This window comes from Delphinapterus leucas, chromosome 6 (assembly GCF_059928025.1).
Source record: "Delphinapterus leucas isolate spDelLeu-1000000601 "Yukka" chromosome 6, BTC_Dleu_Yukka2, whole genome shotgun sequence".
Classification (NCBI taxonomy): domain Eukaryota; kingdom Metazoa; phylum Chordata; class Mammalia; order Artiodactyla; family Monodontidae; genus Delphinapterus; species Delphinapterus leucas.
The window spans coordinates 70331582-70357913 of NC_143134.1; the positions used below are offsets into that span (position 1 = coordinate 70331582).

The 26332-nt window shown below is 40.3% G+C and overlaps 1 protein-coding gene across 3 annotated transcripts in view; it reads left to right on the top strand.

The window, feature by feature from the left end:
- The first annotated feature begins 911 nt into the window (after window positions 1–911).
- The window catches only part of GLIS3 (GLIS family zinc finger 3), a 499285-nt gene continuing 473864 nt past the window's right edge, over window positions 912–26332 (top strand). Inside the window, exon 1 of one of the 3 annotated variants that reach the window (XM_089913241.1) lies at window positions 912–4034. In XM_089913241.1, coding sequence (XP_089769367.1) covers window positions 3647–4034 — 388 coding nt within the window. In that variant the 5' untranslated portion in view covers window positions 912–3646. The remainder of the gene's footprint in view (window positions 4035–26332) is intronic. The other 2 variants (XM_089913242.1, XM_022573610.3) reach the window with 2 other exon arrangements.

A 26332-nucleotide genomic window follows, 5' to 3' on the forward strand; every position in this document is an offset into this window, starting at 1 on the left:
ATTATGATCATATGACCTGGCCAAAAAGCACGTAAAATATTATATAATATGAATAAACAAATTGATTTTTAAATTCTGGTGTCTAATGCTTAAAAAATTTGTTGGTGTAATTAATGTGAAAACTGGATTATTTGGCATATTTTCTCATACAGTTTATTTTATTTTTGTCTTGAGGCTGGTTTTTCTCAGCTCACACACCATTGACCTGTTGGTTTTTCTTTATGGTATTAATCACTTTACTTTCTGGCTATTGCTTTTTTAGTAATAAAATTTAAGTACATTTTTGTTGTTGTTTTTACTTTCACCCTAAAGCTATTTAAAACAGGAGTGTGATTTATAAAAAATAAAAATAAAATAAATATCCGGGCAGGCATGAGTCCTGATAATTAAGTTCTCAGTTCTTTAATTATTTTTCCTTCTTACAAACTCACCTTCTTAATGATCTAACCAAATGCTGAGTACTTACTTATATGTTTTGTTTTTTTTTTCCTGTGGTATGCGGTCCTCTCACTGTTGTGGCTTGTCCCGTTGCGGAGCACAGGCTCCGGACGTGCAGGCTCAGCGGCCATGGCTCACGGGCCCAGCCGCTCCGCGGCATGTGGGATCTTCCTGGACCGGGGCATGAACCCGTGTCCCCTGCATCGGCAGGCGGACTCTCAACCACTGCGCCACCAGGGAAGCCCTTACTTATATGTTTTTACCCAGATTTTTTATGAGAATTCCCGCTTATATATGATCTTGATGCCAAAATCGACTCCCTTATTTTTAAAAAACCTGGAAATGGGCATAGTCTGCAAATCTGCAGAAACTTGTCACTTGGCCCATGGTCTTAGTGACTCATATTTCCAGTCATGTTGGATAATTCCTCATTTTCAACAAATTGCCAATACAACATATTTATTTTGCCTTTTTTTTTTTTTTTTTTTTTTGGTTGGTACTGAATAAGTGCTTTCTTCTGCAGGGTTCAAAGTGCCTCAGAAAACACTGTTTTATCAATGAATGGAGAATAGATGGCCAATATCATCTGGCAAAGCACAGAGACATTAAATGACTCTTGCCCACAATCAACCAGTGAATCAACAGACAGCTGGTAGTATACTTGAGTTCTTCTAAATGGATGCAGCAGAAAAGGCATTGGAATTTTTCCATCATTAAAAAAAAACCTTACAACCAGTCTGATACCAGGGTTCATTTCTTATTGTTCCATAAACAAACTTAAATGATGCAGTTTTGGATAATCTTCATTAGATTTATTTGTCCCTTCTTGGCAACTGTAGTGGAGGGAAGGACAGGAGTGAGACCTAGGATTGTTTCCGACGAGGCATGTCAGTATTAAATGTGGCAGACTGATAGAATTCTTAATAAAATGGAGACTTGATAAAGGTGAAGAAAACATTCCAGTTTTATATTGTTGGTAATTTTGGAAGTTCCTCAACATATGGGCATACACACTCAACTTTGCAGAAGGCACAGTGAGTGCTTGGCTTGAAAATTAAATACTACAGGTTTCCCCTGCTATCTGAAAGTAGAGTGTTCCTATGAAATCTTTCATCAGCTGAAATGGCATAAAACGAAGAAGCAATTACCTTAGGACACATGTTGCTAAGGGATGCACAAAATAAAATGAGATAGAGCACAGATGTTCACAGACACAGTTCAATGCTCTGGAGGCTTGAAGTTGAGATGCTGAGCGTAGTTCCCAGCGAAGGAGCACTCTCACTGCTTGGGGTGAGTACTGCCTCTGTAATGGCCCCCTGCAGAACAAATGCTAAAGCTGTTTTTGCTTTTCACCTTTTTTCATAAAAGTGAAAATCTTCCTCAAATTTCTTTTGGTTAGTGAAAACAGGTACTTAGGTAAGTTTTGTAAAAGCAAAGTGGCGTAAGGTGAAATTTTGAAAAGCAAGGGATACCTGTATTTTTGATTTTCTAAAACAGTAAAAAAAAATTCTTCACAAAAGGTTTGCTGTTCTTGATATCTTGTACTTGATGATTTATGGAACATTCATTTGGGAGTTGAGTTGGAAATATTCGTCTAAGACATTGAGTGGATCATAGAGAAAAAGTAGGAATCATCCAGTTGAGGATATCTGGCCATACTACTTTGCACTCAGTCTGTATTTCTTGTGTTTGTTCAGCTTTGGCTTCTTTCCATGACTATCATGTCTGTATAAAAGAATACAGATTGTGACTATGTCGGTCATTTATTTGGAGTAGTGGCACTTAGTCATGTTATTACACACATTTTGGGGAACTGTGGATCAAGGGAGGAAAAGCCCTTTCCTAATGATTTATAACCAGGAAGTACTGACATTATTATATATGGATGGATGATGATGTCCTGTGGCCACGTCACTACTTTTGGTTCTCCCTCTGCCACTTGAGGAAGGGAGTGGTAAGATGGCAGATGGAAGCTTCATGGAACTACTGTCAGTTTACTGTGTGTGGTGCATGATGAACATACTCACCTTTAGAAGGGTTGTTTTGTCCTTATGCTTTCCATAAAGCATTTCACACAGCCTTTTCCTTTTCTAGGATCTTACTGGAAAATGAGAGTATTGTGATGTTGATTCTATTTCCTTCCCCATAACTCAGGATCAGTATAGAACCAAGACTCTAACGCTGCTGTGAATATTTGGATACATGGATATATGAAGCCTTTGTGAGATTCCCATGCCTATTTTTTTATCCTTTGTAAATCTAGGGACTGTGAAAAAGATTGCTCGTAGAGTAAAAATCTGAGATGGTTTAATGTCCTCATAATCTCTTTTAGAGGTTATATCGGCTTTTTAAAATTTTTTCTTGATTTATTTTTGGCTGCACTGGGTCTTTGTTGCTGTGCAGCTTTCTCTAGTTGCGGTGAGCGGGGGCTACTCTTCGTTGCGGTGTGCGGGCCTCTCATGGCGGTGGCTTCTTCTCTTGTGAAGCATGGGCTCTAGGCGTGCGGGCTCTAGTAGTTGTGGCTTGCGGGCTCTAGAGTGCAGGCTCAGTAGTTGTGGCGCACAGGCTTAGTTGCTCCGCGGCATGTGGGATCTTCCCGGACCAGGACTCAAACCCATGCCCCCTGCATTGGCAGGCGGATTCTTAACCACTGCGCCACCAGGGAAGCCCTGTATTGGCTTTTTGTTTGTTTACTGGAATCTTTGAAGCACTAGTCTCACAGCTCATGAAGGTGATGCTTTTGGGTTTCCCAGGATGCACTGTAGCAAATGTGAGCTAGTACCGACAAATCCTCTACGGAGCAAAATAAGTTTCATTTTGCAAGCTGGCACCAGTAGATTGGTTATAGTTGCCAAGAGCACTGTATTGAGAAGGGTTCAGTGGCAAAAAAAAACAATGTAGTGATCCATAATCCATGTCTACAACGAGTGCAGGAGGGGAGAGTGCCTGACAATGAACCATGTATTAGATAACCCTGTTCTACATAAAAGACCGTTTTGCTGAGAGTGCTTCTTTTCTTCCTGATATGAATGCTACACAGGTTGAAAACTCGTTGTAATTTATTTTCCTTTTTACTTTTAAAAATGCCTGCATTTATTTTTTTAAACAGGCTAATAAACCACACCATGGATAACTTATTGGACTTTGCCTGAAAGGAATCATTAGTGTCATTGGATATTTGACCAACCTGGCTACAGGTTTTGTCAGAATGAATGGAAGGTCATGCAGCATGAATCTCCACCGGACATCAGGAACCCCACAGGGGCCTGGGATGGTCAGTGGCCAACATATTCCTCCCATTCGAGCCCACTCGGGGACTCCTGGCCCCTCGTCCTGTGGCAGCACACCAAGCCCTGCCATTGGAAGCCTTGCTAACAGCCTCCATCTCAAGATGCCCTCAGGAGGAGGGATGGCTCCTCAGAGCAACATGAATGAGAGCCCCATCCATCTGCCTGCCTTGAGCCCCAGGAGACAAGTGCTCACCAGTGGGAAGCCACGTTTCCAAGTCACCCAGACTGGAGGCATGTCAGGGCCACACACTTTAAAGCCAAAGCAACAGGAGTTTGGAAGCCCCTTTCCTCCAAAATCTGGGAAAGGTAGGATTGTCTTTTTGGGATCTTTTAAAAGTGGGCACTATTTTTTTTCTCCTCCTTGTCTCTTCTCTGCCAGCAAATCCAATGGAAAAATACATGATTCAGTGTCAGGGTCAAAGTTTTTAGTCTCATAATGATATGTAGCTTTCTAGGAAAGGATGTGGACGTGTACACGTGTACATACGTGTGAGGGTGAGGGCACCACAGTGGTAAATGTGTCATCTCATGGGACTGTGAAATAGAGTGGAAGATGAGATAGAAAGATTGGAAACAGGGAGGTAGGGTGGGTGGTGGCAGAGGAAGGGCAAGAGCAAGTTTATTATGATCCTGCCCTCTGGATACACAGAGCTCTGCCTTGGCTTACCAGGGGCTGGATTCTGCAGGCCATGGAGGAGATGGGTGGCTGGAACTGTCATTATGTTAGTTGGATGCTAGAAGAAAGGTGGTGTTTGGAAGGAAAAGGATTAAAAAGGGAGAAATTTTAACAGCCAATAAAATGAGGAACTAGTACATAAAATAATAAAAAATTATTCTAAGAGCAAAGCCTATAATTTTTAAAAATTTTTATTTATTCATTTTTGGCTGCATTGGGTCTTTGTTGCTGTGCACAGGCTTTCTCTAGTTGTGTTGAGCAGGGGTGCTACTCTTCGTTGTGGTGTGCATGCTTCTCCTTGTGGTAGCTTCTCTTGTTGCAGAGCACGGGCTCTAGGCGTGCGGGCTTCGGTAATTGTGGCTCGCGGGCTCTAGAGCGCAGGCTCGGTAGTGGTGGCGCATGGGCTTAGTTGCTCCGTGGCATATGGGATCTTCCTGGACCAGGGACCAAACCCGTGTCCCCTGCATCGGCAGGCAGATTCTTAACCACTGCGCCACCAGGGAAGTCCCTAAACCTATACTTTTTATAATACAGCTAGTGACAAGAGAGTAGGCAGCTAGAAGAGTATAATGAAAAGATGTATTTTTGTGCTTGTTGAGAACTAGAAAAAACTTGTTAATTTGAAATGCAGAGAGGATGCTTTTAATTAAGCAGTGTTTGAATTACCATACATTTTAAATTAAGAATAATTTTTGGAGAATAGCAAATCATTTGAGTGACATGCTCTCTCTAGAAACTGTTGTTGACTTAATGAGGTTATATTGCTAATGATATGTGTATTGGGGCTAGAAAAAGAAGGAGTATGTATCCCATGTAAAATATAGCTCTGTTATATAAAATAGCATGATTATATATTCCTTTAGGTATTTTTAGCATTTAGTTTTAAATGTTTATACTAAGTGTTTATACCATCAAATAAAATTACTAGCAGCCTTGTGAGTAGCCATTCACCCAGTTAACTCATAACTTATCCAATTATGATGAATAATGATTTATATCAGGCAAGTAACCCAAAAGTTGTTTGTTTTAGTGTCTGTGTATTTCTGTATATGGAGAAGTTGGTATAAATGGGTAGCTTAAAAAAAAAAAAAGTAAACATATGTAACTTTTTCTTTTCTTTTTTTACTTAACTTTGGTGTAGGCTTGGTTTTGAGGTGTTTTATTTCTCAGAGCTACTGATATTTAGTGTAAGTATAGGAAAAATTTTCCCTGGGGGCTGCATCTGAAATAGCTCCGTCATTGTCAGGTTGCTATGTTCATGACGTGGCAAGCTAAGGTTCTTAATGTCAAGCTCATGTGTTTGTATTTTCAGGGACTGAGGCCCAGTAAAATCTTTCAGCTCATGCTTGACTAGTGAACTGTAGCTTGCTTTTATATATACTTGTGTTTGAAATCCTGACTGGCAATAATAATGGTGATAATATTAATAACTTGCACTTATTATATCATAACTTAGCATGTGTCAGGCACCATGTTAAGTGCTTTCCAGTACATAGTTATTCCTCACGACAGCCCTGAGTTGTATGCTATTGTTGATTAACTGATAAGGGAACTAAGGCCTGGAAAGAATAAGTAACATAAGCCCTGCCAGGCAATAAGGAGTTTGGGAATATTACTTTAATAGTGATTAGAAGTGGTTATAATTATAATCGTAGTTTATAAAAAATGCTTCAGGTACTTAAGGAATAACGAACTATCAGGGTTAATACATCTTGGAACTCATGTAAAAATTAGAACTGCTTCCTGATTCTCTTCTTTTCTGTTTTCTGGCTCCTGGCTCAGCTTACAAGTTTGCAGTGCCTGTTCTGGATCTGCGTGATTGGGGCATGCGTGGGCATGGGTAAGGGGCTGAGGACAACTGTATTATTATTCCCCCTTGCCTTGCAGCTTGGATACCACTAGTGGTCTGGATGGTGCCAGGAGTGGCTGAATGTGTCCCTTTCACATCTTGGATAACAATTCCTAAACTAAGCCAGTAACTGTTTGAGAATGGTGATCTGGGACTGTTTGAGCTTCATCCAATCATTTGCTCTACAAATAATTATTGAGCATATGTTATGGGTGAGCCACTGTTTTGGGGATATAATAACCAATAAAACATAGTCCTGGCCCTCAAGGAGTTGAGAACTCAGAAAAAATAAATGGGCAGTTAGAATAAAGCATAGTTAAGGCTCTGGTAGAGATACACTCAGGGTGATATGGCAACATTGGGAGGGGTTCCCAGCCAGTGCTTGAAAAGTGGTTCTGGGAGGAGAGTAAGGTATCTAGGCAGACACCTGAAGAATGAGGAGCTAGCCTTACAATCATGGAAGAGTATGTCCTCTGTGTGTGTGTGAAGGGGCAGGGGCTGTCTGGAACTTACTCTGGGTAGGGAGAAAAGCACGCTCAAAACCTGGAGGGGAGAGATCATGGTGCATTTCATGGACTTCTATCTGGTTTCACATTGAGGGGAGGTGTGGAGACTTTGGTAAGAGATGAGACTGGAAAAGAATAAGCAGTAGCCAGATGAAGGGTCATGAGTGCCATACCAAGGAGTTTGGATCCATCTTGAGGACACTAGCAAGCTGTGGAAGGATTTTAACCTTGGGGATGATGTGGATCCAGATAGTCGTATGTGAATATCTTATTCTGTAACAGCCTTTCATAGCATTTTTAATTATTTATTTATTTTTTTGCGGTATGCGGGCCTCTCACTGTTGTGGCCTCTCCCGTTGCTGAGCACAGGCTCCGGACGCGCAGGCTCAGTGGCCATGGCTCACGGGCCTAGGCACTCCGCGGCATGTGGGATCTTCCCGGACCGGGGCACGAACCCGTGTCCCTTGCATCGGCAGGCGGACTCTCAACCGCTGTGCCACCAGGGAAGCCCTCATAGCATTTATTGATGATCCTTGTATGAATCAGTTATGCTGCTGATTGCATAATAGTTATTTTCTGATTTTATCATTCCTTCTAGGTTTATTATCTGGTATTCTTCTAGAAGGGAGAGCTTCTTTCCCTTCTCTTTTAGAGTCATTGCAGATTCATGTATTCCTTTAAAAAATTCACTGTGCTATATAATTCACTACCATCATTGTTTTTTCTGATGCTCAAACTGTCCCAGATTTGGCCAATGGGAACCCCTTCAAGTCAGTTCTTATGTCCTTTTGACATGTTCCCATTAAGTACTTCTTTGGTTTGAGACAAAGCAAGATGTTCTAGGCTCATTTGTACTTCCCTGCCCCAGACCTGGAATCAGCTATTTTTCCAAAAAGTTCAGGTTCCTTTTAGTGGGAATTGATACTTGGGAAACTGGATGAAAGGGTGTTCTTATTGGCTCTGGGGTGTCATTGCTTCTAGGTCCTTTCTGTGGACAGAGTGAGGAGATACACCAGAGCAAGATAATGAGTTCCAGTTAAAATACATCACAGAGTTCTTCCTCACACTTCCTCACACTTCCTCATTGTGAATTTGTCAGTGAGAACCCTGGCTCTCAGGAACATGAGTGTATTTGTTTATTTGCTTTGTACTACAACAGAGAAAAAAGTTACTTGTAGCTTTATATTTCTAAGATATAGAAATTTGTTTTAAAAATGATTGCTTACCACATGTCAATTTTTAATGTGCTGAGATAAGAATTTTCATATTTATCTTTGCCGGTGAGTGACTGAGTTTGGAGGACTTTCTGCAGTTGGCAACTTTCTGGCCCTCCTAGAATTGGTGAGTACAGAATCTAAGTTAAATTGTACCACTAATGGCATTTCTCCCTACTTCCTGCTCAACAGTTACAGACTGTAATTAGACTGGGAGAAATGCATTTTTCAAAGCATCTGGGAAATCAGTTTTATGATCCTCACTATAAGCACGTTTGACATAGCTATTTAAATATTTAAGACAGTTCCACATTCGCAGTACCCCTAGAACTATATAATTGGGAAGATTTTCATTGTAAAGGTTTTTTATTTTTCTTCAGGGCCTATGACATTTCTTGTTGGGCTCTGCTGTCCTTGGAGACAAAGGGAGTTAGTTATTCATTAGTGCTTGTGGGTTATTCATTATTGTTGGTCAGAAAAAGCAGAATAATATCAACCAAGGACACTAAACTAATTGCGATTTAAAAACTCTTCTGTGTCACTTAAGGCTGGTGTCTCTTATAAAGACCTGGTCTAAGAAAATGTGTCGTGTGAGCCTGGGAGGTCTAAAAACTAGTGTACTTTAAATAATACATCAAGTTTTATTTTTATTCTTTACTGTTTGTGGTTTACTAATTTAATTGGTTATAACCTGGAGCTTAGGTTACAGCTTGATTCCTTAGTGGGTCAACTAGCTTCATAGTTTTCCCCCACTGCTACATCAGAAAATTTTAAAATACTGCCACTGATTTAAAAAGTTACTTTCCTATATCATTCCTTTACTTATGTTGATCCCTGGTAAAACAAAAGACAATAAAAAAAAATCTGCTAACACCAGTGAGTGAACCATGTTGAGTGTAGTCATGTTAGAAGTGGGGCAAGAATAGCAATTGGGGAATCCCACATTTTTGAAGAGGTACAGTTGATATATTAGCTTAAGAAAGTTGGGGCAAAATATGTGGTTACTTTTTTCCCCCCTACTTCTGCTTTTTAATCATTTATATTTCCTTGCACTTCCAATGTGGCTTCCTGCAGAATTAGAGCAAATAAAGTTAATATTCCATAAAAGATTCCAAAAATAACCAAACCAGTGAGAGACTAAAGGCTTTATTCCAGTTGAGGTAGCCAGAGTTTTCATTTCATCTTGCCGAACAAGACAGGTGAAACACAATGTTCACTTTTGTTTACTCTTTGGTCTGCACAGGGTTCACTTTGTGAGATTTATTGATGCTGAGTATAAGTCATATTGGTGATGGATTTCCAAGTATTACTGAGTGGCAGGCACAATTTGTTCCAGTTATGAAAGTGGTTTGTCAGTCTCATAACATTCCACCTTTAAAAGAATATATTCTGTTAACACCCCTACCTTCTATACACACCTCAAATGCTATGGGGCATGACCTTGAAATGTTACATCTGTTAGTAACCTATAGCATTTTCTAAGGCTGTTAAACAGCAACAACTTTGGATTTGTAAAGTACTTTGTAGTTCATAACCTTTCATAGTGACTGTTTCATATGATTTTATCAAAGGCATAATCCCATGAGCTAATAAGCAAGTGTAATTGGCCCCATTTTAGGGATGAAGAGACTGAGGCTCAGTTTTCTAGAGATCTCATTTTTCATGTGCTGCATGGGTTGCCACTGAATAGGACTCCATAATCTGAGAGTTCCTGCTACAGGAATTCAGAGAAATCTTGCCCCCTCTCTTCAGTAGAGCCTAAGGTTGCTGCCATTCCTGAAAAAGTATATCTTTAAAAACTCAAAACCGTTCAGCCATCATTTCTATCCATGAGCTGAGGATATGGGCCCTTGCTCCTGTTTTAGAAAATTGTACTTGACACTTTTCAACAATAGGTCCTTCTGAGCAGGGAGGGCATTGTCTACCTGAGCAGGAATCAGGAAGCCTTTGTGTGATGGCCACCTGAGTGACATCGGTATATGTACAAGCATAAAGTCTTTAAACCCAGGCCGGAGGATATCATAAATATATGAATAGATTTGCTACTTCTGACACATCAGATTTTAAGGATACAATGGATGGTGACTTGTATTTAATACCTATTTTCATGGCTGCATTATTTGAGTAATGAAAGAAATAGAAGGTGTGTAATTGGCTCTGACATAATAAACTGGTTAAAAAATGAGACTTGTGGTGTAGGATCTTGATACTCAAGGGTAGTCTGAGGCCAACAGTGTTAGCATCCTCTGGGAGCTGGTTAGAAATGCACAGTCCCAGGGGCACCCCAGATCTGCTGAGTCGGATCTTGCATTTTAAAAGATCCCAGGTGATTCTTGTGCTCAGGGCTGGCTTAAGGGTGACTGCACAGTGCCCTGTCTCAGAAGGGGTGCCCTGTACTTGGGATATAATGCTCTGGGGTCACTGACTTGACATTATTACTAATTTTATCTCTGAAATTGTGTTTTGTAAGTGAAGTCTGGTGGGACACTGGAGCTTGCGGGGGGAGGGGAGCTTCGAGTCTTAGTTCATACGTAGTTCCACATCTGGCCAGGATGGCCACTGTCTCCCTCGCCCCACCCAGTGTCCACTACTGCCTTCTGCCCTCAGCAGGGACCTGAGCATTGGTGTGGGGGAAGTCAGGGTCAGATGTGTGTGCCCCACATGCCCAGTCATGGGTGAGGATCTGGGCACCTTTGAAGGCCTGCATTCACTCTGTGAGTATCCCTGTTTGGAAGTAGCCCAGTGTTAAATAGCAAATAAAAAAATACCACGGCAAGTCAAGAGATGGGAGAAGAAAGGAAAATGCTATTTTCCTCCTTTTTGAACAAGGGATCTAGCATTTTCATTTTGGTCCCTGTAAATTATGCTGCTTACCTTGCAAGTGCACACTGAAATTTGAGAAGCATTAGTATAAGAGAAAGAGCATGGACACTAGAGTCAGAAGACCCACATCTGGTTCACACTTTGCTGGTATGTGACATTGGGCAAGCCACTTGACCTTCCTGACTCAGTTTCCTCATCTGTAAAATGGGAGTGATGTCTTATGCTCCTTTCGCAATGGGCAGGGTCTAGGTAAAGGGCAGACCTGGCGACATGTCTTTGGTAGGAGTGTGTCCAGAACACCTTTCATCTTTGGCTTCGGTTTCATGAGGCTGGTAAACAAACTTGGACATCATGGCCTGAGGGTGGGATGGAGGTGGAGGGCAGGGCTCAGAATGGGAGAAGAAGGTCAAAAACATGGGTTTCAAATCCTTGGGAGTGGATGGAAAGCAAGAGTCAAGGAACTGAGGAAGACAGGGACTGGGGATTGTGGGTAGGGAGAAGTGAGCATCAGAGAGCTTGTGAGCTGCACTCATAGGTTTCCCAAGTGGTTACCCACTTGTGTGGAAATCTCAGGCACGCATGAAATTGTGGAACAGAAGATGCGTTTGCTCTTGAGAGTTAAATTTGATGATACATGTGAGAATGCGTTTTACACTGTAAACTGCCGGACGCATGTAAAGTATTGTTCTTCCTAATTACAGGGGCAGTATGGCTCTTCATAATCCACAGCACCTGCTGCTGAATGGAATGGCCTCATCTCGATACCCTGTTCATTCATGGATTTGTCCTTTGAAGTAAAGGCCAGCTTAGTCATAACTCCCAAGTCTGGGCAGTTTGAAAAGCTACTTGTTGTGTGGATGTAGAACCCTAAATTCTGTTTTTACGGTTTGCCTCAAAAGCTAGAGAGAAAAAAATTAAAACACAATAAACAAGCCTTGAGATGAAATAACATCTTTTAAGTTTGTCTTCCATCTAAACTTTTTACTGTAGATAGGGTGATCATATAATTTATTATCCAAACCAGGACACTTTCAAAAGTGAAATGGGGCCCTATTAATAATTATGCCCAGGACTACCCAGGATGAGCTGGAATGAAGGCAGGGTTGCCCTACATTAAGGGGAAAGTTTAATTGTGTTTAAACTCGGCATCTTACTCAACTTCTTTAAAGTAAAGTAGTTCAACCTACTTGACAGGATTATCCCCATGTAAGTTATTTCTTTCAAAATTATTTCTTGGGGCCATTGAGTGATTATTTGTGTATTATTAGGTAGAATATATCAGTTTCTGGTTGTTCTACGGTTGGATATAAGTGAGCTAGCAATTATTTAGCACTTTATATTTTGTATAACTGTGCTTAGCTTTACATATTTTAATTTAATCCTTCCCAGCTCTGTGAAGTATCCCCACTGAAAACATGAGGAAAGAGAGGCTTAGAAAAATTAAGTAACTTGACCAAGAACACATGGGTATTTTAGCCCATGCCTCACTGACTTTGGAACCCTAAGTACTTTTATAGGATGTTGTTTTGGTTTTCTGGCACAGGGTTTGCCTCAGCAGGCTAGGTTCTTGGCAGTTGAGTACGATTTCCTGAAAGACATAATTATGTCTACCATAATTTCTACCATATAGTATTGTAGTGTCTGTATATATTTATTTTGAAGAGAACAGTGAGCTGAAGCAGAAAATCACTGTCAAGTAAATTGTTGCAGGTGTTTGTGTCAATTTGTGTTAAAAGTGTTCCTCCTTACTTGATTAAGATAGTGGTTTTGGTGGCAGTCGGGTAGGCAATGTGATATAAAAAAGATACAGCTAATTTTTTTAAACCCTTACTCTGGGCCAGCTGCTGCACTGAGCAGAGCTGCTGGGCCATGCAACTAGAGAACAATTCAGAAGCCTAACATGATGGCCCTGGAGCTCAGTTCCTTTTAATCCTTGTAACAACCCTATGTGACATTAGATCAAGAAAACTAAGGTTTGAAGAGGTGAGTAATTTAGCAGCAGTCATGTGGCTAGAATGTGGCAAAGCTGGGAATTGAATCCAGGTACTGTCAGAACCGAGTGCCTTGGGTCTTAACCATCCTACTGTCTTCTATTGGGATGAGTCAGGTTACGGGGACTGAGCTGGAGACCAGGGCCTTCTGTTGCATGTGTACTGATTCACCAAGTACCTTATTCAAGCTTCTTTTGGTTTCAGGTAACTTGAAATCCACTGGGCTAGCTTATGTAAAATGGGATTTATTATAAGAAACCAAGGGTGTTTCATGGCACCCCAGAAGAGGATGGACCACAAGATCTTTTGAAGGACTATAAGAACAAGATACTTCTCCACACTGCTTCCCTCTAGGCAATGTGATTTTTTATCTCTGCTGCTTCTGTTTGCACATTACTTCATTCTTCTCCCTGCAGATTGATTTTCTGTTGTGTGTGTGTGTGTATGTGTGTGTGTCTGTATTAGTCAAGGTTCTCCAGAGAAAGAGAACCAACAGGATATATTTATTTTTCTGTTTATTTATTTATTATAAGGTATTGGCTCATGCAAGTATGTACACAGAGAAGTACCAGAATCTGTAGTCGGCAAGCTGGGTACCCAGGAGGGCTGATGGTTTAGTTCTAGTCCAAGTATGAAGGACTGAGAACGAGGAGAGCCTGTGGTGTAAGTGCCAGTCCAAAAGCAGGCAGCCTCGAGATTGAAGCCGAGTCAATGTTTCAGTGTGAGTCCGAAGGCTGGAAAAGACTGAGGTCCCAGCTCAAAGCTGTCAGGCAGGAAATGTTCCTCCTTGCTTATGGGAGGATCCACCTTTTGTTCTATGTACACCTTCAACTGATCGGACTAGGCCCATCCACATTGGGGAGGGCAGTCTCCTTGATACAGTCTACTATTTCAAATGTTAATCTCATATAGAAACACTTCACAGACATACCCAGAATAATATTTGACCAAATATCTGTTCACCCCATGGCCCAATTAAGTTGACCCATAAAATTAACCATCACAATATCTATGGCCTCAACATGGCTTTCTTCCCCAGCCCTAAACAGGTAATGTACTCAGAACTTCTGTGCTATGAGTCAACTGGGTAGTGTCCCTCTATCCCAGTTTTAGGTTCCTTGGAAAGAAAGAAAGAGAGTCTGGTTGGTCCAGCTTGGGTCAGGTCTGGTTCATCCAGCTGGGTAGGGAGAGCCTCATGGAATAAACATGGGTCCCTCCTGCTCAGAAAATGAGCATGTAGGTTGAGTGATACCTAGGACTTAGTCTCCTAAGTAAGCGTAGTTTGGGGATATGCTTCAAATAACGGTGACATTTCCAAAGGTATCACAGAAATGGTGTTCTTTAGCTGGCAGGATTCCAAAGTAAGGCAGGAGATTGTGGAATAATGACCACCAGAAAAAGTTAATTCTACGAGAAGTTATTTTTTTAAATTTATTTTTCTACTTAAAATATAAACTACTAAACTGTGATTGTGATTGTGATACTTTGCATTGCTTTTCAGTAGTGGCCACTACAGTTTATAAGGTAAACGATTTTTTAAATGTTACCAGATTTTCAGTCCTGGATGTGGGAATTAAGAAAGAGCATATAATAGTTGATCCATTAAGCATTTAGGTTTATGTTGTATGGAGAGTGTAGTGAAGGTGAGGGTTGCCAGGGTTCAAATATGCAGACAAATTATTTCTATTTGAAATCACCTTGAACAGCACAGCAATTTGAAGTAGTTTGGCTGTCAGTTTTGAAAAATTTCAGCATAGCTATTTCTTGTTGCCTTGGGTTATATAATCAGAGAGTATCCATGATTTGAATACTCTTGCAGTTTTAATAGGAATCTATCAGGCATAAAACACATACAATTAATCAGTGAATGAAATTTTTAAAACTTGGAGTATATGGATTGGGTGTTGAAAGCATATTTTCTTACATATTTGGCCCAGGTAATTTTCCCACATACATAGAAGCAAATTCTGTATAATTACCTATACATTATTGTGACAGGCAGACTCTAAGATGGCCCTCAATCTTTTGGCATTCATGCCCTTGTGTAATAGCCACCACTTGAGTATAGGCTAGATGTAGGGACTTGCTTCTAACCATGACAAAGGTGATGAAATGTTACTTCCATCATTAGGTTACAAAAGGTTTCATTGTTGTCCTGCTTGCAGACTCTCTTTATTGTCCACTTGGTTTGTATCTTTGATTAAGAATGCTGTGATTTTGGAAAGGCCCATGTGGCAAGTAACAGAGAGGGGACTCTGGCCAAAAAACAGTGAGGAACTGAGTCCTCAGTCCATCAACTGTCCTGAAACTGAATTCTGCAAACAACCATGTAAGATTTGAAGTAGAGCCTTCCACAGCTGAGCCTTCAGATGAGACTCTAGCTCTAGCTGACACTTTGATTGCAGGCTTGTGAGAGACCCTGAAGCAAAGGGCCCATCCCAGCCATATTCAGATTCCTGACCCACAGAAACTGAGATAATAATACACATGTATTGTTTTAAGCCACTAATTTGGTGGTAATTTATTATGTATATAGATAACTAATACAGTTGTTGTCTGGACTTCTCTCTCTTTCAGCAGGCACAAGAAATTAGGCAACATCTAGGAGCAGGTGGGTAGGAATTAACCTCTGGGGTTTTTTTTTAGGTTTTGATTTTACTTTATTTTTTAAAATTATTTTTTATTGAATTTTTTTTTTCTTCACTGTTATGTTTGCCTTCAACACTTTTTTTTAAACATCTTTATTGAAGTATAATTGCTTTACGGTGGTGTGTTAGTTTCCGCTTTATAACAAAGTGAATCAATTATACATCTACATATGTCCCCATATCTCTTCCCTCTTGCATCTCCCTCCCTCCCACCCTCCCCATCCCACCCCCTAGGTGGTCACAAAGAACCGAGGTGATCTCTCTGTGCTATGCGGCTGCTTCCCACTAGTTATCTATTTTACGTTTGGTAGTGTATATATGTCCATGCCACTCTCTCACTTTGTCCCAGCTTACCCTTCCCCCTCCCCGTATCCTCAAGTTCATTCTCTAGTAGGTCTGCATCTTTATTCCTGTCTTGCCCCTAGGATCTTCTGACCAATTATTTTTTCTTCTTTTTTCTTAGATTCCATATATATGTAATAGCATAAGGTATTTGTTTTTCTCTTTCTTACTTCACCCTGTATGACAGTCTCTAGGTCCATCCACCTCAGTACAAATAACTCAGTTTCGTTCCTTTTTATGGCTGAGTAATATTCCATTGTATATATGTGCCACATTTTCTTTATCCATTCATCTGTTGATGGACACTTAGGTTGCTTCCATGTCCTGGCTATTGTAAATAGAGCTGCAATGAACATTTTGGTACATGACTCTTTTTGAATTAAGGTTTTCTCAGGGTATATGCCCAGCAGTGGGATTGCTGGGGTGTATGGTAGTTCAATTTTTAGTTTTTTAAGGAACCTCCATACTGTTCTCCATAGTGGCTGTATCAATTTACATTCCCACCAACAGTGCAAGAGGGTTCCCTTTTCTCCACACCCTCTCCAGCATTTGTTGTTTGTAGATGTTTTGATGATGGCCATTCTGACTGGTGTGAGATGATATCTCATTGTAGTTTTGATTTGCATTTCTCTAATGATTAATGATGTTGAGCATTCTTTCATGTGTTCGTTGGCAATCTGTATATCTTACTTGGAGAAATGTCTGTTTAGGTCTTCTGCCTATTTTTGGATTGGGTTGTTTGTTTTTTTTGATATTGAGTTGCATGAGTTGCTTGTATATTTTGGAGATTAATCCTTTGTCAGTTGCTTCATTTGCAAATATTTTCTCCCATTTTGAGGGTTGTCTTTTGGTCTTGTTTATGGTTTTCTTTGCTGTGCAAAAGCTTTTAAGTTTTATTAGGTCCCATTTGTTTCTTTTTGTTTTTATTTCCATTTCTCTAGGAGGTGGGTCAAAAAGGATCTTGCTTGTGATTTATGTCATATAGTGTTCTGCCTATGTTTTCCTCTAAGAGTTTGATGGTGTCTGGCCTTACATTTAGGTCTTTAATCCATTTTGAATTTATTTTTGTGTGTGGTGTTAGGGAGTGTTCTAATTTCATTCTTTTACATGTAGCTGTCCAGTTTTCCCAGCACCACTTATTGAAGAGGCTGTCTTTTCTCAACTGTACATTCCTGCCTCCTTTATCAAAGATAAGGTCACCATATGTGCGTGGGTTTATCTCTGGGCTTTCTACACTGTTCCATTGATCTATATTTCTGTTTTTGTGCCAGTACCATACTGTCTTGATTACTGTAGTTTTGTAGTACAGTAAGAAGTCAGGGAGCCTGATTCCTCCAGCTCCATTTTTTGTTCTCAAGATTGCTTTGGCTATTCGGGGTCTTTTGTGTTTCCATAAAAATTGTGAAATTTTTTGTTCTAGTTCTGTGAAAAATGCCAGTGGTAGTTTCATAGGGATTGTATTGGATCTGTAGATTGCTTTGGGTAGTAGAGTCATTTTCACATTGTTGATTCTTCCAATCTAAGAATGTGGTATATCTCTCCATCTATTTATATCATCTTTAATTTCTTTCATCAGTGTCATAATTATCTGCATACAAGTCTTTTGTCTCCTTAGGTAGCTCTATTCCTAGATATTTTATTCTTTTTGTTGCAATGGTAAATGGGAGTGTTTTCTTAATTTCACTTTCAGATTTTTCATCATTAGTGTATAGGAATGCAAGAAATTTCTGTGCATTAATTTTGTATCCTGCTACTTTACCAAATTCATTGATTAGCTCTAGTAGTTTTCTGATAGCATCTTTAGGATTCTCTACGTATAGTATCATGTCATCTGCAAACAGTGACAGCTTTACTTCTTTTTTTCCGATTTGGATTCCTTTTATTTCCTTTTCTTCTCTGATTGCTGTGGCTAAAACTTCCAAAACTCTGTTGAATAAGAGTGGCGAGAGTGGGCAACCTTGTCTTGTTCCTGATCTTAGTGGAAATGGTTTCAGTTTTTCACCATTGAGGACGATGTTGCCTGTGTGATTGTCATATATGGCCTTTAGTATGTTGAGGAAAGTTCCCTCTATGCCTACTTTCTGGAGGGCTTTTATCATAAATGGGTGTTGAATTTTGTCGAAAGCTTTCTCTGCATCTGTTGAGATGATCGTATGGTTTTTCTCCTTCAATTTGTTAATATGGTGTATCACGTTGATTGATTTGTGTATATTGAAGAATCCTTGCATTCCTGGGATAAACCCCACTTGATCATAGTGTATGATCTTTTTATTGGATTCTGTTTGCTAGTGCTGTTGGATTCTGTTTGCTAGTATTTTGTTGAGGATTTTTGCATCCATGTTCATCAGTGATATTGGCCTGTAGTTTTCTTACTTTGTGACATGTTTGTCTGGGTTTGGTATCAGAGTGATGGTGGTCTCGTAGAATGAGTTTGGGAGTGTTCCTCCCTCTGCTTTATTTTGGAAGAGTTTGAGAAGGATAGGTGTTAGCTCTTCTCTAAATGTTTTATAGAATTCACCTGTGAAGCCATCTGGTCCTGGGCTTTAGCTTATTGGAAGATTTTTGGTTTTGGTTTTGGGTTTTTTTGCGGTACGCGGGCCTCTCACTGTTGTGGCCTCTCCCTTTGTGGAGCACAGGCTCCGGACGCGCAGGCTCAGCAGCCATGGCTCACAGGCCCAGCCACTACGCGGCATGTGGGATCTTCACGGACCAGAGCACGAACCCATGTCCCCTGAATCGGCAGGCGGACTCTCAACCACTGCGCCACCAGGGAAGCCCTGTTGGAAGATTTTTAATCACAGTTTCAATTTCAGTGCCTGTGATTTGTGTGTTCATATTTTTTATTTCTTCCTGGTTCAGTCTCAGAAGGTTGTGCATTTCTAAGAATTTGTCCATTTCTTCCAGGTTGTCCATTTTATTGGCATATAGTTGCTTTATTGGCATTTTATTGGCATATAATCTCTCGTGATCCTTTGTATTTCTGTAGTGTCAGTTGTTACTTCTCCTTTTTCATTTCTAATTCCATTGATTTGAGTCTTCTCCCTTTTTTTCTTGATCATTCTGGCTAATGGTTTATCAATTTTGTTTATCTTCTCAAAGAACCAGCTTTTAGTTTTATTGATCTTTCCTATCGTTTCCTTCATTTCTTTTTCATTTATTTCTGATCTGATCTTTATGATTCCTTTCCTTCTGCTAACTTTGGGTTTTTAAAAATTCGTCTTTCTCTAATTGCTTTAGGTGTAAGGTTAGGTTGTTTATTTGAGATGTTTCATGTTTCTTAAGGTAGGATTATATTGTTGTAAACTTACCTCTTAGAACTGCTCTTGCTGCATCCCATAGGTTTTGGGTTGTTGTGTTTTAATTGTCATTTGCTTCTAGGTATTTTTTTGATTTCCTCTTTGATTTCTTCAGTGATCTCTTGGTTATTAAGTAGTGTGTTGTTTAGCCTCCATGTGTTTGTATTTTTTACAAATTTTTAACTGTAATTGATACCTAGTCTCATAGCGCTGTGGTCGGAAAAGATACTTGATACAATTTCAATTTTCTTAAATTTACCAAGGTTTGATTTGTGACCCAAGATATGATCTATCCTGGAGAATGTTCCGTGAGCACTTGAGAAGAATGTGTATTCTGTTGTTTTTGGATGGAATGTCCTATAAATATCTATTAAGTCCATCTTGTTTAATGTATCATTTAAAGCTGTGTTTTCTTATTTATTTTCATTTTGAACTGTCCATTGGTGAAAGTGGGGTGTTAAAGTCCCCTAGTATGATTGTGTTACTGTTGATTTCCCCTTTAATGGCTGTTAGTATTTGCCTTATGTATTGAGGTGCTCCTATATTGGGTGCATAAATATCTACAATTGTTACATCTTCTTGGATTGATCCCTTGATCATTCTGTAGTGTCCTTCTTTGTCTCTTGTAATAGTCTTTGTTTTAAAGTCTCTTTTGTCTGGTATGAGAATTGCTACTTCAGCTTACTTTTGATATCCATTTGCATGGAATATCTTTTTCCATCCCCTCACTTTCAGTCTGTATGTGTCCCTAGGTCTGAAGTGGGTCTCTTGTAGACAGCATATATATGGGTCTTGTTTTTGTATCCATTTAGCCAGTCTGTATCTTTTGCTTGGAGCATTTAATACATTTACATTTAAGGTAATTATCAGTATGCATGTTATTACCATTTTCTTAATTATTTTGGGTTTATTATTGTAGGCATTTTCCTTCTCTTGTGTTTCCTGCCTAGAGAAGTTCCTTTAGCATTTTTTGTAAAGCTGGTTTGGTGGTGCTGAATTCTCTTAGCTTTTGCTTGTCTGTAAAGCTTTTAATTTCTCCGTCATATCTGAATGAGATCCTTACTGAGTAGAATAATCTTGGTTGTAGGTTTTTCTCCTTCATCTCTTTAGATATGTCCTTCCACTCCCTTCTGGCTTGCAGAGTTTCTGCTGAAAGATCAGCTGTTAACCTTATGGTGATTCCCTTTTGTGTTATTTGTTGTTTTTCCCTTGCTGCTTTTAATATTTGTTCTTTGTATTTAATTTTAGATAGTTTGATTAATATGGGTCTTGATGTGTTTCTCCTCAGACTTATCCTGTATGGGACTCTCTGTGCTTCCTGGACTTGATTAACTATTTCCTTTCCCATATTAGGGAAGTTATCAACAATAATCTCTTCAAATATTTTCTCAGTCCCTTTCTTTTTCTCTTCTTCTTCTGGGACTCCTATAATTCGAATATTGGTGCATTTAATGGTTTCCCAGAGGTCTCTGAGACTGTCCTCAATTCTTTTCATTGTTTTTTCTTTATTCTGCTCTGCAGTAGTTATTTCCACTATTTTATCTTCCAGGTCACTTATCCGTTGTTCTGCCTCAGTTATTCTGCTCTTGATCCCTTCTAGAGAATTTTTAATTTCATTTATTTTGTTGTTCATCACTGTTTGTTTGCTCTTTAGTTCTTCTAGGTCCTTGTTAAACGTTTCTTGTTTTTTCTCCATTCTATTTCCAAGATTTTGGATCATATTTACTATCATTATTCTGAATTCTTTTTCAGGTAGACTGCCTATTTCCTCTTCATTGTTAGGTCTGGTGGGTTATTGCCTTACTCCTTCATCTGCTGTGTGTTTCTCTGTCTTCTCATTTTTCTTATCTTACTGTGTTTGGGATCTCCTTTTCACAGGCTGCAGGTTCGTTGTTCCCGTTGTTTTTGGTGTCTGTCCCCAGTGGCTAAGGTTGGTTCAGTGGGTTGTGTAGGCTTCCTGGTGGAGGGGACTAGTGCCTGTGTTCTGGTGGATGAGGCTGGATCTTGTCTTCGTTGGGCAGGTCCACGTCTGGTCATGTGTTTTGGGGTGTCTGTGATCTTATTGTGATTTTAGGCAGCCTCTCTGCTAATGGATGGGGTTGTGTTCCTGTCTTGCTCGTTGTTTGGCGTAAGGTGTCCTGCACTGTAGCTTGCTGGTCGTTGAGTGGAGCTGGGTCTTGGCATTGAGATGGAGATCTCTGGGAGATTTTTGCCGTTTGATATTACAGGGAGCTGGGAGGTCTCTTGTGGACCAGTGTCCTGAACTTGGCTTTCCCACCTCAGTGACACAGCCCTGATGCCTGGCTGGAGCACCGAGAGCCTGTCCTGCACACGGCTCAGAATAAAAGGGAGAAAAAAAAGAGAGAAAGAAAGAAGAAGATAAAATAAAAGTCAAATAAAATAAAAAATAATTATTAAGAAAAAAAATTTTTTTAAGTAATCGTAAAAAAAAAAAAAAGAAAAAAAACGGACAGACAGAACCCTAGGACAAATGGTAAAAGCAAAGCTATACAGACAAAATCACACACAGAAGCATACACATACACACTCACAAAAAGAGAAACAGGCAAAAAGTATATATATATATCATTGCTCCCAAAGTCCACCTCAATTTGGGATGATTCGTTGTGTATTCAGGTGTTCCACAGATGCAGGGTCCATGAAGTTGATTGTGGAGATTTAATCCGCTGCTCCTGAGGCTGCTGGGAGAGATCTCCCTTTCTGTTCTTTGTTCGCACAGCTCCCGGGGTTCAGCTTTGGATTTGGACCCGCCTCTGCGTGTAGGTCGCCTGAGGGCATCTGTTCTTCGCTCAGACAGGACGGGGTTAAAGGAGCAGCTGATTCGGGGGCTCTGGCTCACTCAGGCCGCGGGGAGGGAGGGGTACGGATGCGGGCCGAGCCTGCGGCGGCAGAGGCCAGCATGATGTTGCACCCGCCTAAGGCATGCTGTGCGTTCCCCCGGGGTTGTTGTCCCTGGATCACGGGACCCTGGCAGTGGCGGGCTGCACAGGCTCCCGGGAAGGGAGGTGTGTTGAGTGACCTGTGCTCGCACACAGGCTTCTTGGTGGCGGCAGCAGCAGCCTTAGCGTCCCATGCCCGTCTCTAGGGTCCGCGCTGATATAGCCACGGCTCGCGCCCGTAGCTGGAGCTCCTTTACACGGCGCTCTTAATCCCCTCTCCTGGTGCACCAGGAAACAAAGAGGCAAGAAAAAGTCTGTTGCCTCTTCGGCAGGTCCAGACTTTTTCCCAGACTCCCTCCCGGCTAGCTGTGGCGCACTAGCCCCCTTCAGTCTGTGTTCTCACCGCCAACCCCAGTCCTCTTCCTGGGATCCGACCTACGAAGCCCGAGCTTCAGCTCCCAGCCCCCGCCCGCCCCAGCGGGTGAGCAGACAAGTCTCTCGGGCTGATGAGTGCTGGTCGGCACCGATCCTCTCTCTGCAAGGTAATCTCTCGGTTTTGCCCTCCGCACCCCGGTTGCTGCGCTCTCCTGCTTGGCTCCGAAGCTCCCCCCCTCCGCCCCCCGCAGTCTCCGCCCACGAAGGGGCTTCCTAGTGGGTGGCAACCTTTCTTCCTTCACAGCTCCCTCCCACTGGTGCAGGTCTCGTCCCTATTCTTTTGTCTCTGTTTTTTCTTTTTTTTTTTTGCCCTACCCAGGTTCGTGGGGGAGTTCTTGCCTTTTGGGAGGTCTGAGGTCTTCTGCCAGCATTCAGTAGGTGTTCCGTAGGAGTTATTACACATGTAGATGTATTTCTGATGTATTTGTGGGGAGGAAGGTGATCTCTGCATCTTAACTCTTCTGCCATGTTGAAGTTCCTCCCTTATTGAATTATAATGTTGTGTTAATTACTGCTGTACAGCAAAGTGACTCAGTTATACATGTATACATTCTTTGGCATATTCTTTTCCATTATGGTTTACCACAGGATATTGAATATAGTTCCCTGTGCTATACAGTAGGACCTTTTTGTTTATCCATTCTATATATACCAGTTTGCATCTGCTAATCCCAAACTCCCAATCCACCTTTCCCCCACCCCCTCCCCCTTGGCAACCACCAGTCTATTATGTCCCTGATTCTGTTTCTGTTTCATAGACAGGTTCATTTGTGTCACATTTTAGATTCTACATATAATTGATATCATATGGTATTTGTCCTTGTCTTTCTCACTTACTTTACTTATGATAATCTCTGGTTGTATCTATGTTGCTGCAAATGGCATTATTTTATTCTTTTTTATGGCTGATTGGTGGAATTAACCTCTGTTGAGGGCCCATGATATGCCAGACATGGTGACAGGCTCTAAGATTCAGCAGAGCCAAATTGTAAGGCCTTTGTTATTACCTCCATTTTACAAAAGTGGAAATAGACATTCAGAGAAGTGAAATTATTTGCCCAAGTTTACATGACTTATAAGAGGCAGAACCAGTGTTTGAATGCAGGTCTGTCTTACTCCAGTGTCTCTGTTCCTTCCATGCATCTGGCTAACTCCTTCAAGCTATGACAAACACTGGTGTGGCATTATTACCTAGAAAAAAGGATTAAACAAAGACAGTTCATATTTAAGCATTCACCACGTAGCCAAGTACCTTCTGTGGCTTGTTGTCAGGACTCACCCCCACCCCTTTGTCTTTCTTCTCAGTGTCATGTTCCCACCAGCTATTCTTTTGCTTCTCTCTTCCTGCCCTCCATCTCCATCTAAACCTGTGTTTCATAGCCCTACTTGTATTGCCCCCTTTATTATTCTCAAACAAAATTCATGGACAGTATTGTCTACCTACACATTTAATTTTTAAAAATGGATATAATTTCATAACTGAAGTACAAGGAAAATAATTTATAATAAAATAAAATGCATTTAAATATGAAAATGTTCCAGCGCAACTATACCAGAAGACATAATGAAGTAGATAAGCTTGCACGTAAAAGTGGAATTAGCTAAAATTCTGATGATTTAGAATTGTATTTGTTGTATTGGTGGCTCAGATATCTAGTTGTTTGCTTTCAGTGATAGGATTTCATGAAATGGTGGACAATACTTCATAGTATTTCTGTCAAAACAATAATGCACTTGATTTGCACTATAACTTCATTTTAGATAATTTAGTATAAATAAGAATTATGAAAATAAAATTGACTTCAGTTCTAAACTCAGATGATTATAAACAGGTTTTTACTATGTGAATGTCTGGTGAGATACTTGAAAATCATATGGGATAGTTTTTTATTGTGTGGGACTGTGTGGCATCCCTGCCTTCACCACTGAATGCTGATAATGATAACAACCCAGAATGCCCCCAGAATCTCCAGATGATACATATCAATACATATAAGTATGAAGAAAATCAATATGAACACAATCAAATATGAAGAGAGAAGGAGAAACATTAAAAAACAAGCGATTGTATGAATAATAGTTCATTAACAAGAATAAATGAATTTCACAGGCTTTATGTACTTATATGTAACTCACAACATGTAAGTATATAAAGCCTTTGAAATGACATATATTATATGAACTGTATAATATACTATTTATATTATATGTGCTAATATAACTATATTATTTATGTTACAATTTTTATAGAAAGTCTTTTATTAATAAGTAAAAGTTCCCAGAGACAACTTTTTCCTCCATTTTTTTTTTTAAATAAATAATATTCTTTTTTCTTTAAAACCCACATTTGTTTATTTTTGGCTGTGTTGGGTCTTCGTTTCTGTGCGAGGGCTTTCTCTAGTTGTGGCAAGCGGGGACCACTCACTATCGCGGCCTCTCTTGTTGCAGAGCACAGGCTCCAGACGCGCAGGCTCAGTAGTTGTGGCTCACGGGTCTAGTTGCTCCGTGGCATGTGGGATCTTCCCAGACCAGGGCTCGAACCCGCGTCCCCTGCATTAGCAGGCAGATTCTCAACCACTGTGCCACCAGGGAAGCCCTCCTCCATTGTTTTATACATTGGAAATATATCTTCATACATAGATACCTTTATATCCCAGGGAGTATGTCTTTAGTTTACATTGACAAGAGAAGAAGATAAGCTAAGAGGAGATCTCATATCTCAAGTTGATAAGTTGAAATTAGACATTAAGAAGAGCTTCCTTTGAGGGACACAGGGTGTTTTAACATGTTTCAGGTAAAGGATTGGTGTTGTGTTCTCTGTCGATTATAATGATAAGGGGTGATTTGTATAGTGTGAGGAAGCTGGGCCTAAATGTCCATCCAATGATGTATCAGCCATGGCCCAGTCAGGAAAAGAGAAACCACTTCAGCTATTTGAACAGAGATAATCTAATATCAGAAATTAACAGGTTAAACAGATATTGAAGGACTGAAAAGGGGAAACGAACAGAACTCTGAGGTAACACATAGATAATAATTGTAGAAAGCAGCTACCATCTTAGGGCTGGAAGATCAATAGGAAGAAATTCACAGTTACCAGAACTTAGAAATTCAGAGGAAGAGCCCACAGGGCTGGGACCCAGACCTCTGAGGAGGTGCTGCCCAGCTGGTGCTGGCACTTTGGAGAGCTGGGACACACTTCCCTTCCAGTGGCTCTTACAGAATCAAACCAACAAGTATGAACTCCTACTCTCTGTGAAGCATCACTACAGACCCTGGAGTACTCTACACAGATGTCAAATCAGTAATGATTCTCAAAACAAAAGTCATGGATTAGATCTAAACACTGGTGGGACATTTCCTCCTTTTATTCTTGTCCTTAAATTACCTAGAATAATTACACTGGTTAGGTCTAGGCATAAGCCACTAAGCCATACTATTGCATTCCTTTCAAACTGTTTGTATCAAGAGAAGCTTGCATATTTGACAGTGTTCAGAACAAGCCCAGAGAAATAAAGCAAAGTGAGACCTTAACCTCCTTTTCGTGATTTGTTTACAGTCTTAACAAGATTGGAAAGAATAATGATATCTAATACTTACATAACACTTATGATGTGGTAGATATTATATGTGCTTGATATCTGATTTTTAAAAAATGTATTATTGGGACATATTTAAGTTGCCCCCAGACCCAGTGAGGTGGGGGCCATCATGCTAGTTGTTGTTATTATTATTATTTCTCGTATTTTATAGGTGAGGAAACTGAGGTATGGTTGAATAACTTGTCCAAGGTCACACAACTAGTAAGTGCAAAGTTAAGATGTAAACCAGCCAGTTTGACTCTAGAGTACATGATCTTAACTACTAAGCCATATTGGCAATTTATATCTATAAAACCTGTGTTCTTATTTGTCTATGGATGGA